Genomic DNA, 13,595 nt, shown 5'->3' on the forward strand with positions numbered 1-13,595 from the left:
CATTATTACCTATCAATATAGTAATAAATCGTTATTTCTGTTTCTCCTGCATTTAATACACTGAGTCCCTCTGTATCTTATACCGTCAGGCATATCTATGGTCAGCCCTAGTCCGTGACAGAGCGTTTCTATGGTGACGGCTCTTCGCACTGTTGCTTGTATTTCCGCGTTCGAAAAACACGTGGTAGCCGGAACGCGGCTGTTTGATTGGTTGGGGATCTGTCACGTGGTGTTCCCGGCAGCCATCTGTGATCGGGCTGCGCGGCACAGTAAGTCATAAGAATGACAGGGAGAGATCAGTTTATTGTCAGATCTGTGATCCTCATCCTATTTCTCTCCGGCTGCTGCGAAACTACAATTCCCAGCATGCCCGGACAGCCAAAGGCTGTCCGGGCATGCTGGGAGTTGTAGTTTCGTAACGGCCTGGGGATTATCTTGTGTAACTACGACTCCCCAAGACACAGCTTGTTGAGAGTTGTAGTTTTACAGTAAATAAAGCGTCACCAATAGTCAGAAAGAAACTTTGTGTAACTTTTGAGCTTATTTGTAAATTTTTTTTTTTTTTTTTTTTACGTTCAACTTAATTTAACAAAATAAATACAGTATTAACAGTAAACCGCCCTCTAAGTACGGGGTCACATGGAGGCTCAATTTTATTTTGTTTTTGGCTTATTGGTCGCTTTTCATTATGTTTTATTTTTCTGATATACTGTATCGGCCGAAAATCTGCAGTTTTGGACTATGGTTGTTTTTATTTTATATTTTTTAGTATTTTTATATATATATATATATATATATATATATATATAACATTCATGCCGTTTACTGTACGGGATCCTAGGGAGAAAAACAATGCAGAAATCCACGTTAATATACAGCAGCTACGGATGTGCATTTACGTCTGTTGTTAAAGGGGTACTCCGGTGGAAAACAATTTGTTTTAAATCAACTGGTGCCAGAAAGTTAAACAGATTTGTAAATCACTTCTATTAAAAAAATCTTTAGTCTACCAGTACTTTTTAGCAGCTGTATGCTACAGAGGAAATTCTTTTCTTTTTGAATTTATTTTTTGTCTTGACCACAGTGCTCTCTGCTGACACCTGATGCCCTTTATCAGGAACTGTCCAGAGCAAAAGAAAATCCCCATTGCAAACCTATGCTGCTCTGGACAGTTCCTGACCTGGACAGAGGTGTCAGCAGAGAGCACTGTGGAAAAGACAAAAAAGAAATTCAAAAAGAAAAGAATTTCCCCTGTAGCATACAGCTGCTAATAAGTACTGGAAGGATTAAGATTTTTTAATAGAAGTAATTTACAAATCTGTTTAACTTTCTGGCACCAGTTGAATAAAAAAAAAAAAAAAAAAAAAAAAAAAAAAGTTTTCCACCGGAGTATTTGTTTGTGACGGTCACATTGCTGCACAAGACAACGCCGCTTGGTAACATTACAAGTATTGTCGCAGTGTGACATGTGACCAAAAGTGGCCGTGCAACCCTAGCCCATTGGTCTCCAAATTGTGGCCCTCCAGCTATTGCAAAACTATAACTCCCAGCATGCCCGGACAGCCTTTGGCTGTCCGGGCATGCTGGGAGTTGTAGTTTTGCAGTGTCTGGAGACCTCTGTTGTAGAGTATGTCACATGATCTCCTCTGCTGGCATCAGTCGCTGCTCTCAGTGAAGGTTCTATCAATGACCTTTGCTCCGGCCGCCGGATGTTCACTGATTCCTCATTTTAGTCTTTTTCTTCCCCCAGTTCTCTCGTCAGCAAGATGGATCCGGACAGTCCTCAGGTGGTGGTGGTCGGCTCCTGCATGACCGACCTTGTCAGGTGAGTGTCCTGCTCTGTGTATAGTCCATACAATGCACGCTCCAAGTATAATCCTTGTAATGCACGCTCCATGTATAATCCTTGTAATGCACGCTCCATGTATAATCCTTGTAATGCACGCTCCATGTATAATTCATGCAATGCACGCTCTATATATAATCCATGCAATGCACGCTCTATATATAATCCATGCAATGCACGCTCTATATATAATCCATGCAATGCACGCTCTATATATAATCCATGCAATGCACGCTCTATATATAATCCATGCAATGCACGCTCTATATATAATCCATGCAATGCACGCTCTATATATAATCCATGCAATGCACGCTCTATATATAATCCATGCAATGCACGCTCTATATATAATCCATGCAATGCACGCTCTATATATAATCCATGCGATGCACGCTCTATATATAATCCATGCGATGCACGCTCTATATATAATCCATGCGATGCACGCTCTATATATAATCCATGCGATGCACGCTCTATATATAATCCACGCGATGCACGCTCTATATATAATCCACGCAATGCACGCTCTATATATAATCCATGCAATGCACGCTCTATATATAATCCATGCAATGCACGCTCTATATATATAATCCATGCAATGCACGCTCTATATATTATCCATGCAATGCACGCTCTATATATAATCCACGCAATGCACGCTCTATATATAATCCACGCAATGCACGCTCTATATATAATCCACGCAATGCACGCTCTATATATAATCCACGCAATGCACGCTCTATATATAATCCACGCAATGCACGCTCCATGGATAATCCATGCAATGCACGCTCCATGGATAATCCATGCAATGCACGCTCCTTGTATAGTCCATGCAATGCATGCACCATGTATAGTCCATGCAATGCACGCTCCATGTATAGTCCATGCAATGCACGCTCCATGTTTAGTCCATGCAATGCACGCTCCATTTATAGTCCATGCAATGCACGCTCCATTTATAGTCCATGCAATGCACGCTCCATTTATAGTCCATACAATGCACGCTCCATGTATAATCCATGCAGTGCATGCTCCAGTTTACCTCCTGCACATGTCCATTCTTTTCTTTTTGGATTTCTTTTTTGTCTTGTCCACAGTGCTCTCTGCTGACACCTAATGTCAGGAACTGTCCAGAGCAGTAGAAAATCCCCATAGCAAACCTATGCTGCTCTGGACAGTTCCCTGACACGGACAGAGGTGTCAGCAGAGAGCATTGTGGACAAGACAAAAAAGAAATTCAAAAAGAAAATAATTTCCTCTGTAGCATACAGCTGCTAATAAGTACTGGAAGGAATAAGATTTTTAAATAGAAGTAATTTACAAATCTGTTTAACTTTCTGGCACCACTTCATTTAAAAAATAAAAATAAAAAATTCCACCAGAGAACCCTTTTAACCCCTTAAGGACTCAGGGTTTTTCCGTTTTTGCACTTTAGTTTTTTCCTCCTTACCTTTTAAAAATCATAACCCTTTCAATTTTCCACCTAAAAATCCATATTATGGCTTATTTTTTGCGTCACCAACTCTACTTTGCAGTGACATTAGTCATTTTACCCAAAAATGCACGGCGAAACAGAAAAATTCATTGTGCGACAAAATCGAAGAAAAAACGCCATTTTGTAACTTTTGGGGTCTTCTGTTTCTACACAGTACATTTTTCGGTAAAAATTACACCTTATCATTATTCTGTAGGTCCATACAGTTAAAATGATCCCCTACTTATATAGATATGATTTTGTCGCACTTCTGGAAAAAATCATAACTACATGCAGGAAAATTTATACGTTTAAAAATGTCATCTTCTGACCCCTATAACTTTTTTATTTTTCCACGTAGAGGGCGGTACTTTTTATTAATTTTTTAATGGTATAAAAAGTGACCAAAAATGCACTTTTTTGGACTTTGGAATTTTTTTGCGCGTACGCCATTGACCGTATGGTTTAATTAATGATATATTTTTATAGTTCGGACATTTACGCACGCGGCGATACCACATATGTTTATTTATTTTTTTACACTGTTTTATTTTTTTTATGGGAAAAGGGGGGTGATTCAAACTTTTATTAGAGAAGGGGTTAAATGACCTTTATTAACACTTTATTTTAATTTTTTTGCAGTGTTATAGGTCCCATAGGGACCTATAACACAGGCACACACGCCTGTTATCAGTGTTATTGGCGCTTGACTGCTCCTGCCTGGATCTCAGGCACGGAGCAGTCATTTGCCGATCGGACACCGAGGAGGCAGGTAAGGGCCCTCCCGGTGTCCTGTCAGCTGTTTGGGACGCCGCAATTTCACCGCGGCGGTCCCGAACAGCCCGACTGAGCAGCCGGGTCACTTTCACTTTAGAAGCGGCGGTCAGCTTTGACCGCCGCTTCTAAAGGGTTAATACCGCACATCGCCGCGATCGGCGATGTGTGGTATTAGCCGCGGGTCCCGGCCGTTGATGAGCGCCGGGACCGACGCGATATGATGCTTCATATCGCGGGAGCCGGCGCAGGACGTAAATATACGTCCTGCGTCGTTAAGGGGTTAAGGTATGTTCACACAGGACAGATACGCTACAGATTTTCCTCTGCAGAAAATCCACAAGATATTCTGCCGTGTATCCTGTCTGTGTGAACCCTAGCATTCTGTGATCGGTGTACCCCTTTAAGGCAGCATTTATTTTTTTTATAAGTTTACATAAGAGTCTGACAGGCATGAGGTCACTGCGTAATGCTGTTTGTGACCGCGGTAACCATAGCGACAGACTATGAGGTCATCAGATTGGATATTAATTCTCTGCCCAGCAGATAAATAAATAGGGCATGGCAGCCGCACATCACATACAGCAGCACGAAAAGATCTGTATAACAACATCCATCAGACGGGGACAGGGCACACGTGGTACCCCTCCCGAAAGTGAGTGGATTTGGCGGAGCCTCCCTTCAACGAGACTCTGTTTGGGTTTTATTTTTAGGGGTTGTAGTTCTAATAAAGAATACTCAGTTCTTAAAGAAGCACTCCGCAAATTATCATTCTTATTATTTTTTTGCTCATACAGTACAGCATTGGAAAATAATGTAGAGGTTCATGTGCCTGCCTTGTGCTTACTTGTTTTAGCTGATGTAGCAGGCATAGTTTTATTTATTTTTTTAGCCATACTGATTTCTATTTCAGAACAGAAATGATTTCCTAATGCTGCCTATATTTTCCATGAATCCTCTAGCTTTGCAGAAAGAGAGGGGGTGGAGTCTGATCACTTCAGGTCCCTAAAGAAATCATAATCCCCTGACTAGACTCTAGCAACCAGAGTCTAAAAGTCATGTCACATGATCATGATCCCTGTCTCTTTAGAATAAAAAAACTTGCCAAAAAAATAATGTTGCTATTTTTCAAGTACGGTCTGCCTTGGCTTGGCTTCGCGCCAACAAAATGCGCCCAAGTTTAAAAGACGCACTTAATAAATAAAACCAATGGAAAAAGCAAAACTGACAGTGTTCTTAACTAGAGCGCCATGTCGCAAAACATTAACGCTAAAATTACCTGCGCCTAACAACTGCAGCAAATATAGAAGGAAAAAAGGTTCCAAAATACTTGAAATGGGTACTCCGCCCCTAGACATCCCTGTGGACCCCCGTGATCTCGGCTGCGGCACCCCAGACATCCGGTGCATGGAGTGAACTTCACTCCGTGCCAGATGACTGGCGATGCAGGGCGGAGGCTTGTGATGTCACTGCCACTCCCTGCTCATGACATCACGGCCACGCTCCCTTAATGCAAGTCTATGGGAGGGGGCTCTAAACCAGGGGTATTCAACTGGCGGCCGCCAGTCATCCGGATCTCCCCTTTTTCATCTGTAGCAGTGTCTTTAAGACACCGACACAAATGAATAGCTGCGCATGGCGCTCCTCCTGTGAAGCAGGCGATGCGATTACCGTTGCCTGCATCATCTGCTCTGGCCAGGCCTGACTAGAAGAGGCTGGAGCAGCGCGGGACCTGGGACGGGGAGAAAAGCTCTCAGGTACATATTTGTGTTCCCCCACGTGTGACTCCCCAGTTGTTGTAGAACTACAGCTCCCATCATGACCTCCTGTCTGTACATGATGGTAGTTGTAGTTTGCAACAGCTGGAGAGTCACAGCGGCAAAGTTCATTCGGGGGCACCGGGACATCATTAATTCTTGGGGCACAGTGGCATCATTAATTCTGGGGAACAGTGGCATCAATTATTTGGGGCACAGAGGTACAATTAGTCAGTACAGGGCACAGTGTTTGTCGAAAATGTATTTGGGAGCATAGCGTGTGGCAGTAATATTGTAGGGGAATAGTGTGTGGCAGTTTTATATTCAGAGGGTACAGTGTGTGGCAGTATTATATTCAGGAGGTACAGTGTGTTGCAGTATTATATTCAGGGAATACAGTGTGTGGCAGTATTATATTCAGGATACAGTGTGTGGCAGGATTATATTCAGTGGGTACAATGTGTGGCAGGATTATATTCAGGGGGTACAGTGTGTGGCAGTATTACATTCAGCGGGTACAGTGTGTGGCAGTATTATATTCAGGGGGTACAGTGTGTGGCAGGATTATATTCAGTGGGTACAATGTGTGGCAGGATTATATTCAGGGGTACAGTGTGTGGCAGTATTATATTCAGGGGGTACAGTGTGTGGCAGTATTATATTCAGGGGGTACAGTGTGTGGCAGTATTATATTCAGGAGGTACAGTGTGTTGCAGTATTATATTCAGGGGTACAGCGTGTGGCAGTATTATATTCAGGGGATACAGTGTGTGGCAGTATTATATTCAGTGGGTACAGTGTGTGGCAGTATTATATTCAGGGGTACAGCGTGTGGCAGTATTATATTCAGGGGATACAGTGTGTGGCAGTATTATATTCAGTGGGTACAGTGTGTGGCAGTATTATATTCAGGGGTACAGCGTGTGGCAGTATTCAGGTCATACATCCTCCACACTTCAGTCGCTCGTTTGCTCTTTCCTTCAGGGCACTGGGGCCGCTAGGTGTGAACCAGGTCTTAGCGTTCAGCTGGGACCTTCACCAGATGACAGACCTGGATAAGCGGACCCTCACTAAAAATAGTTGAGTACCCCTGCTCCAAACAAATGCCGGGTGCAGCAGGGAGATCGCTGGGGTACCCAGCGGCAGGACCCCCGCAATCAGACATTTTGCGAGTACCCATTTTAACTCCCAGCATGCTAAGCAGCAGGTGTCATGGTCTGGACAGTGTTTGAGAGACCAACTGCAATGCTTCGGGCAGTGTTTCCCAACCAGGGTGCCTCCAGCTGTTGCAAAACTACAACTCCCAGCATGCCCGGACAGCCAACGGCTGTCCAGGCATGCTGGAAGTTGTAGTTTTGCAACAGCTGGAGGCACCCTGGTTGGGAAACTCTGGTCTATACAATATATACAGTCAAAGAGCAGGTGAAGCCCCTTAAAGCTCGGGCTGGAACTTCTGATCCCTTTATTGAGAACAGGAAGAAGTAATAAAGAGGAATTTTCCTGAGGTCAGGGGGGCCGGGGGCTCGGTTCAACCAATGGTCACAGGAGCCCCCAGAGGGCCGGGATCTCTTCTCTCCTACAGTAAGTCTTGGCACAAGAGGAATTTGCTAAGTGTGAGGTCAATCACCCCCTAATCCCTTCTTTCCCAGCACTTCCCGATTCCTGTCTTTATGGTGACATCAGGAGGGGCCCTTTAAGGAACCGTAGACACTTTTACAGGATAAAGTAAGGTCACGTGGGACAAGAGACTAAATGTGCCCCGAATTTACTGAGATTTTCCCCTAAAATAAAAAAAGCTAAACGTCCTGGACTCCAGACTGATACATTGTACATAGTCCTGCTCTCAGCTGAGAAGTGATACAATTGTATCCAGTCTAGACAATGCTCTGTGAGCTAAACATCCTGGACTCCAGACTGATATATTGTACATAGCTAGTCCTGCTCTCAGCTGAGAAGTGATACAATTGTATCCAGTCTAGACAATGCTCTGTGAGCTAAACATCCTGGGCTCCAGACTGATACGTTGTACATAGCTGGTCCTGCTCTCAGCTGAGAAGTGATACAATTGTATCCAGTCTAGACAATGCTCTGTGAGCTAAACCTCCTGGACCCCAGACTGATACATTGTACATAGCTAGTCCTGCTCTCAGCTGAGAAGTGACAATTGTATCCAGTCTAGACAATGCTCTGTGAGCTAAACATCCTGGACTCCAGACTGATACATTGTACATAGCTAGTCCTGCCCTGAGAAGTGATACAATTGTATCCAGTCTAGACAATGCTCTGTGAGCTAAACATCCTGGACTCTAGACTGATACATTGTACATAGCTAGTCCTGCCCTGAGAAGTGATACAATTGTATCCAGTCTAGACAATGCTCTGTGAGCTAAACATCCTGGACTCTAGACTGATACATTGTACATAGCTAGTCCTGCTCTCAGCTGAGAAGTAATACAATTGTATCCAGTCTAGACAATGCTCTGTGAGCTAAACATCCTGGACTACAGACTGATACATTGTACATAGCTAGTCCTGCTCTCAGCTGAGAAGTGATACAATTGTATCCAGTCTATAGACAATGCTCTGTGAGCTAAACATCCTGGACATACTCACTACTTTCCTACCAAGTGGGTGGGACTTAGGGAAATGGGCACGGCCTCTTTCAGCCCAACATCTACCTAAATTATATGCCTAAAATTGGCATGGAATGTAGCAGAAATCATAGTTGGTGTAAATTTAAATAAATAGCATAGGGATGCACCACATTTATTCAAGGTTTTGATTGGTTGGGGTCTTAGTGCTCAGACCCTGACCAATCAAAACATTTGTGTCTCTGAGACTGTTTTTCCCAACCAGTATGCCTACAGCTGTTTCAAAACTACAACTCCCAGGATGCCCAGACAGCCAACGGCTGTCCGGGTATGCAGGGAGTTGTAGTTTTGCAACAGCTGGAGGCACCCTGGTTGGGAAACACTACTCTGAACATTGTTGTTGGTCTCCCATCCACTGCCCAGACCATGATACCTGCTGCTTAGCCTGCTGGGAGTTGTAGTTTTGTAACAGTTAGAGGAACACTGGTTGGTAAACACAGCTTGGAGCATTGCTGTTGGTCTCCCATGCACTGCCCGGACCATGATACCTGCTGCTTAGCATGCTGGGAGTTTAAAGCGTACCTGTCAGATCCCACAAAAAAAAAAAAAACTGCTATTTGTTACTCAGTACCTCATCCTGATCATGTACATGTTATTTTTATGTCTCTATCACCCATATTTCACTTAACAAGTGTCATTTTCTATCTTGTCAAAGGTAGGGGGCATGTCCTTCTCTTGCCTGCACTGTTTTGACTTCTCTCCTTCCCTCACTCTGACGACTCACTGCTCTTGGTAGCCTGGCAGCCCTGCTCTGTAACCCTTTCCTCTCTAGCGTTATGCTGTACACACACACAATGATTATTGGAGATTGCCTGTACTCTACCACCAAAGACAATATGGTGAGTGTATAACTTACATCTCCCTGTGTCATTCATGTGTGTCATCCTTAGGCAGTCCTGTAATGCTGGAACTTGTAGTTTTGGAATAGTAGGAGGTACAGTGTTTGGATAACTCTTTTTTTACAGCAGTGTTGCCTTCAGCTGTTTGCCTACAGCTTTTGCAAAACAACAACTCCCATCATGCCCAGACATCCCTTGACTGTTCAGGCATGCTTGGAGGTGTAGTTTTGCAACAGCTGGAGGCACCCTGGTCAGAAAACAATGTTTTTTTAAAGAGACAGATACGCTTTTATTCATTGAGTTATTACTAATATGACCGCCCATTGGAGTTGTCACCCAACTTTCCTTGCATTCCAGATGGCATATTTAACCTCGTACAATATAAGGACGACCATATTGGGGGGGAAAAAAGGCTAATAGTGTGAACAAGGTGTTTACTATTTACTGTTCATGATTCTGCAGCTTAACCCCTCGTCTGCCCAAAGCCGGAGAGACCATACATGGGAGCAAGTTTTTTATCGGTTTCGGAGGCAAAGGAGCGAACCAGTGTATACAAGCGTCTCGACTCGGGGTCCGCACCGCCATGGTCTGCAAGGTAAGGTTCATCCTACGTCCCTGCTCTATGAATAATGTAACAGGAAGGGGATATAGGAAATTCCTTCAGTCCGGAGACTAAATAAACCCCCAGCGCTCTGTACATTGCTGCCTCATCCAGATTTCATGCCTATAAATCACCGGCGTGGACTGACGGACGAGACGCGTTCCTGCCCCGTGACCTCATGTGCAATGGAGCCGTCATGTCAGGAATGTAGCCTTGTGTAAGTGAGGATGTCAGGAGCTATAAAAAAGCTTCCGATAAAAGGCTCTGCTTCCTACCATAAATAGCACCACGTCTGTCCGTGGGCTGGGTCTGGTATTGCGGCCCATCCCCATTCAATGCTGCAGTACCATACACAGCCTTTAGGTGGCATTGTTAAAAAAAAAAAAAAAAAAAGCCAAACCTGAGACCCCCCCCCCCCCCGACCTATAACTTATGCCCTATCCTTTCGATAAAGGAGTACCTTAAAGGGGTACTCCGCCCCTTGATCTCTTAGGGCATAAGACGTCTGATTGTGGAAGTCCAGCCGCTGGGGACCCCCGCGATCTCGGCTGCGGCACCCCAGACATCCGGTGCACGGAGGCGAACTTCGCTCTGTGCCGGATGACTGGCGATGCTCTTGATGTCACCACCATGCCCCGCTCGTGACATCACGGCCGTGCCCCCTTAATGCCAGTCTGTGGGACTTACATTGAGGGGGCGTGGCCGTGATGTCAAGAGCCTTCGGTGCAGCACCCAATGCACGAAACGAACACCGGGTGTAGCTGGGGACCTCCGCGATCAGACATCCTATCCCCTATCCTTTGTCTAGGGGCGGAGTACCCCATTAAGGACAATTTTTTTTGTTTTTTTTTTGTTTTACCTCCTCACTAGAGATGAGCGAACTTACAGTAAATTCGATTCGTCATGAACTTCTCGGCTCGGCAGTTGATGACTTATCCTGCGTAAATTAGTTCAGCTTTCAGGTGCTCCGGTGGGCTGGAAAAGGTGGATACATTCCTAGGAAAGAGTCTCCTAGGACTGTATCCACCTTTTCCAGCCCACGGGAGCACCTGAAAGCTGAACTAATTTACGCAGGATAAGTCATCAACTGCCGAGCCGAGAAGTTCGTGACGAATCGAATTTACTGTAAGTTCGCTCATCTCTACTCCTCACCTTTATAGACATAACTAATTAATTTTTTCATCCCAGAGCCATATGAGGGCTTGTTTTTTGCGCAACCAATTTTTTGTAATGGCACCTTTAATTTTATCGTAAAATGAATGACGCTACCAAAGAAATATTGTTTTTGGTGGGAAATTGAAAAGTAAACCGCAATTTTGTAACATTTGTTTTTTTGTTTACACCATGCACTTTACGGTAAAACTGGCATGTTTTCTTTTTTCTGTGGGTCAATATGACTAAAATGATGCCCATGTTTTCATGCTTTTCTATTCAGGCATGCTGGAAATTGTAGTTTTGCAACAGCTGGAGGTACACTGGTTGGGAAACACTAATGCATAGAATTAGACATCTTAATATGGGCTCCATGATGACCACCTCTCCTCAGTATGGCCGACCACTCATTGGTTAACCTGCTCATTGACCTTTGTGAGCGTTTCTTGCTGATGTCCTGACCTTCTGGTTTGTCCGCACATAGTACGTCTGCTTATGGCACAAAGAAACAGTTGTTAGGCCTATGTGAAAATGTCAGTGGGGAGATTTATCAAAACCTGTGGAAAGGAAAAGTTGCCCAGTTGTCAATAGCAACCAATCAGGTCGCTTCTTGAAAAGGCCTCTGCAAACTGAAAGCAGGGATCTGATTGGTTGCTATTGACAACTTTTCCTTTACACAGGTTTGATAAATCTCCCCCATTGTTCCCAAATACCCTATGGGGGAGATTCATCAAAACCTGTGCAGAGGATAAGTCGACTAGTTGCCCATAGCAACCAATCAGATCGCTGCTTTCATTTTTCACAGGACTTTTCAAGAAGCGATCTGATTGGTTGCTATGGGCAACTAGTCGACTTTTCCTCTGGACAGGTGTGGTTGATCTCCCCCCTATGAGTATGGGACACTAAACAAGGCATTATACCGATCCCCAGGAGGAATAACATTTAAGGTAGGGTTACACGTAACCAATCCACAGCGTATTTTACGCTGCAGATCCGCTGGTGACCCGACCCATTTTGTGCCTCCAGCTGTTGCCACCACCGTTCCCTCGCCTCGCCCCTGGTCTGCTCGCAGCAGTAATCTGCCACTACGAGGGGGCCTGTGAGTCAGCGAGTCCACTCAGACATTGCGGAGCAGTTGTCTGAGTGTAGAGCTGGGCGCTATGACCAAAAATGTGCATAACACTATTTTTGTAAGTTATGGCGGTTCCACGGTATTTAACTGTATTTTCCACCCACCCCATCATGTGACCCGTGGGTGCTGCTTCTCCCCCCCCCCCCCCCTTCCCCCCCGGTTTATCAGCCTAGCGCTGCACTGCGCTGTCCCCCACATCGAGGAACTAATCATATTACCTGCAAGCACTGGTCTCCTCATTCTCCTGTGAGTTGCGGGCCGCCGGCTCTGGAACCAGGGCCAGATCATCATTGGCGCTCATGGAGCACCTGCTCTGGGCCCCGGGCCTGCAAGAGGCACCGGCTCCGGGCCCGCAGGAGGCCCCCCGTCACATTCGGGACATCCCTGTGTCCCAAAAAATCTTTTCAGGACACAAGGGTGTACCAGCGGTTACCTCTTTGCGGCGGCCCCCACGTTAACTTTAAAAACGCAGGGGCTGCCGGGAAGTAGCGCCCATACGAGAAAAGCCGAGCAGCGACCAGAGGCACGTCATCTTCAGTGTTCTGACCTCCGCTCCTTCGGTCCCGGGACCAATTGCTATAGACCATAGCAGTAGATTGGGACCCTGGACCGGTGGAGCGGTGGTCGAAATACTGAAGTGGGACAGTAAACAGGCATACAGCCTCCAGCCATACACTGTATATGGCTGAAGGCTGTATGTCTGTGGGGGAACTGTACTGCACCTAATGTGGGGAGCTATACTGCACCTAATGTGGGGAGCTATACTGCACCTACTGTGGGGGACTATACTGCACCTAATGTGGGGGAACTATACTGCACCTAATGTGGGGAACTATACTGCACCTAATGTGGGGAGCTATACTGCACCTAATGTGGGGCAACTATACTGCACCTAATGTGGGGCAACTATACTGCACCTAATGTGGGGCAACTATACTTCACCTAATGTGGGGCAACTATACTGCACCTAATGTGGGGCAACTATACTGCACCTAATGTGTGGGAACTATACTGCACCTAATGTGGGGAGCTAGACTGCACCTAATGTGGGGGGAACTATACTGCACCTAATGTGGGGGGAACTATACTGCACCTAATGTGGGGGAACTGTACTGCCAACCTAATGTGGGGGAACTGTACTGCCAACCTAATGTGGGGGAACTGTACGGCCAACCTAATGTGGGGGAACTGTACTGCCAACCTAATGTGGGGGAACTGTACTGCCAACTTATGTGGGGGAACTGTACTGCCAACCTAATGTGCGGGAATGTATACTGCCAACCCAATGTGCGGGGACATATACTGCCAACCTAATGTGCGGGCACTTATACTGTCAACCTAATGCGGGGGAACT

The 13,595-nt window shown here is 45.4% G+C and overlaps 2 protein-coding genes across 9 annotated transcripts in view; one reads left to right on the forward strand and one right to left on the reverse strand.

The window, feature by feature from the left end:
* Positions 1-147, reverse strand: part of BABAM2 (BRISC and BRCA1 A complex member 2) — a 271,976-nt gene extending 271,829 nt beyond the window's left edge. Inside the window, exon 1 of the mRNA XM_056568576.1 lies at positions 10-147. The gene's annotated coding sequence lies outside the window, so the exon portion shown is untranslated. The remainder of the gene's footprint in view (positions 1-9) is intronic.
* The window catches only part of RBKS (ribokinase), a 107,905-nt gene continuing 94,455 nt past the window's right edge, over positions 146-13,595 (forward strand). For 4 of the 8 annotated variants that reach the window (XR_008891744.1, XM_056568591.1, XM_056568589.1 and 1 more), the window contains exons 1-3: positions 146-269; positions 1,751-1,825; positions 9,819-9,951. Coding sequence is in view for 7 of the 8 variants with exons in the window: in XM_056568591.1 (XP_056424566.1) it covers positions 1,767-1,825; positions 9,819-9,951 (192 nt within the window). In the remaining variant the exon portion in view is untranslated. Of the gene's footprint in view, positions 270-469; positions 489-1,750; positions 1,826-9,172; positions 9,357-9,818; positions 9,952-13,595 lie in introns of those variants that run through there. The other 4 variants (XM_056568592.1, XM_056568587.1, XM_056568588.1 and 1 more) reach the window with 4 other exon arrangements.

This window comes from Hyla sarda, chromosome 3, assembly GCF_029499605.1.
Source record: "Hyla sarda isolate aHylSar1 chromosome 3, aHylSar1.hap1, whole genome shotgun sequence".
In the NCBI taxonomy this organism is placed as follows: Eukaryota; Metazoa; Chordata; class Amphibia; order Anura; family Hylidae; genus Hyla; species Hyla sarda.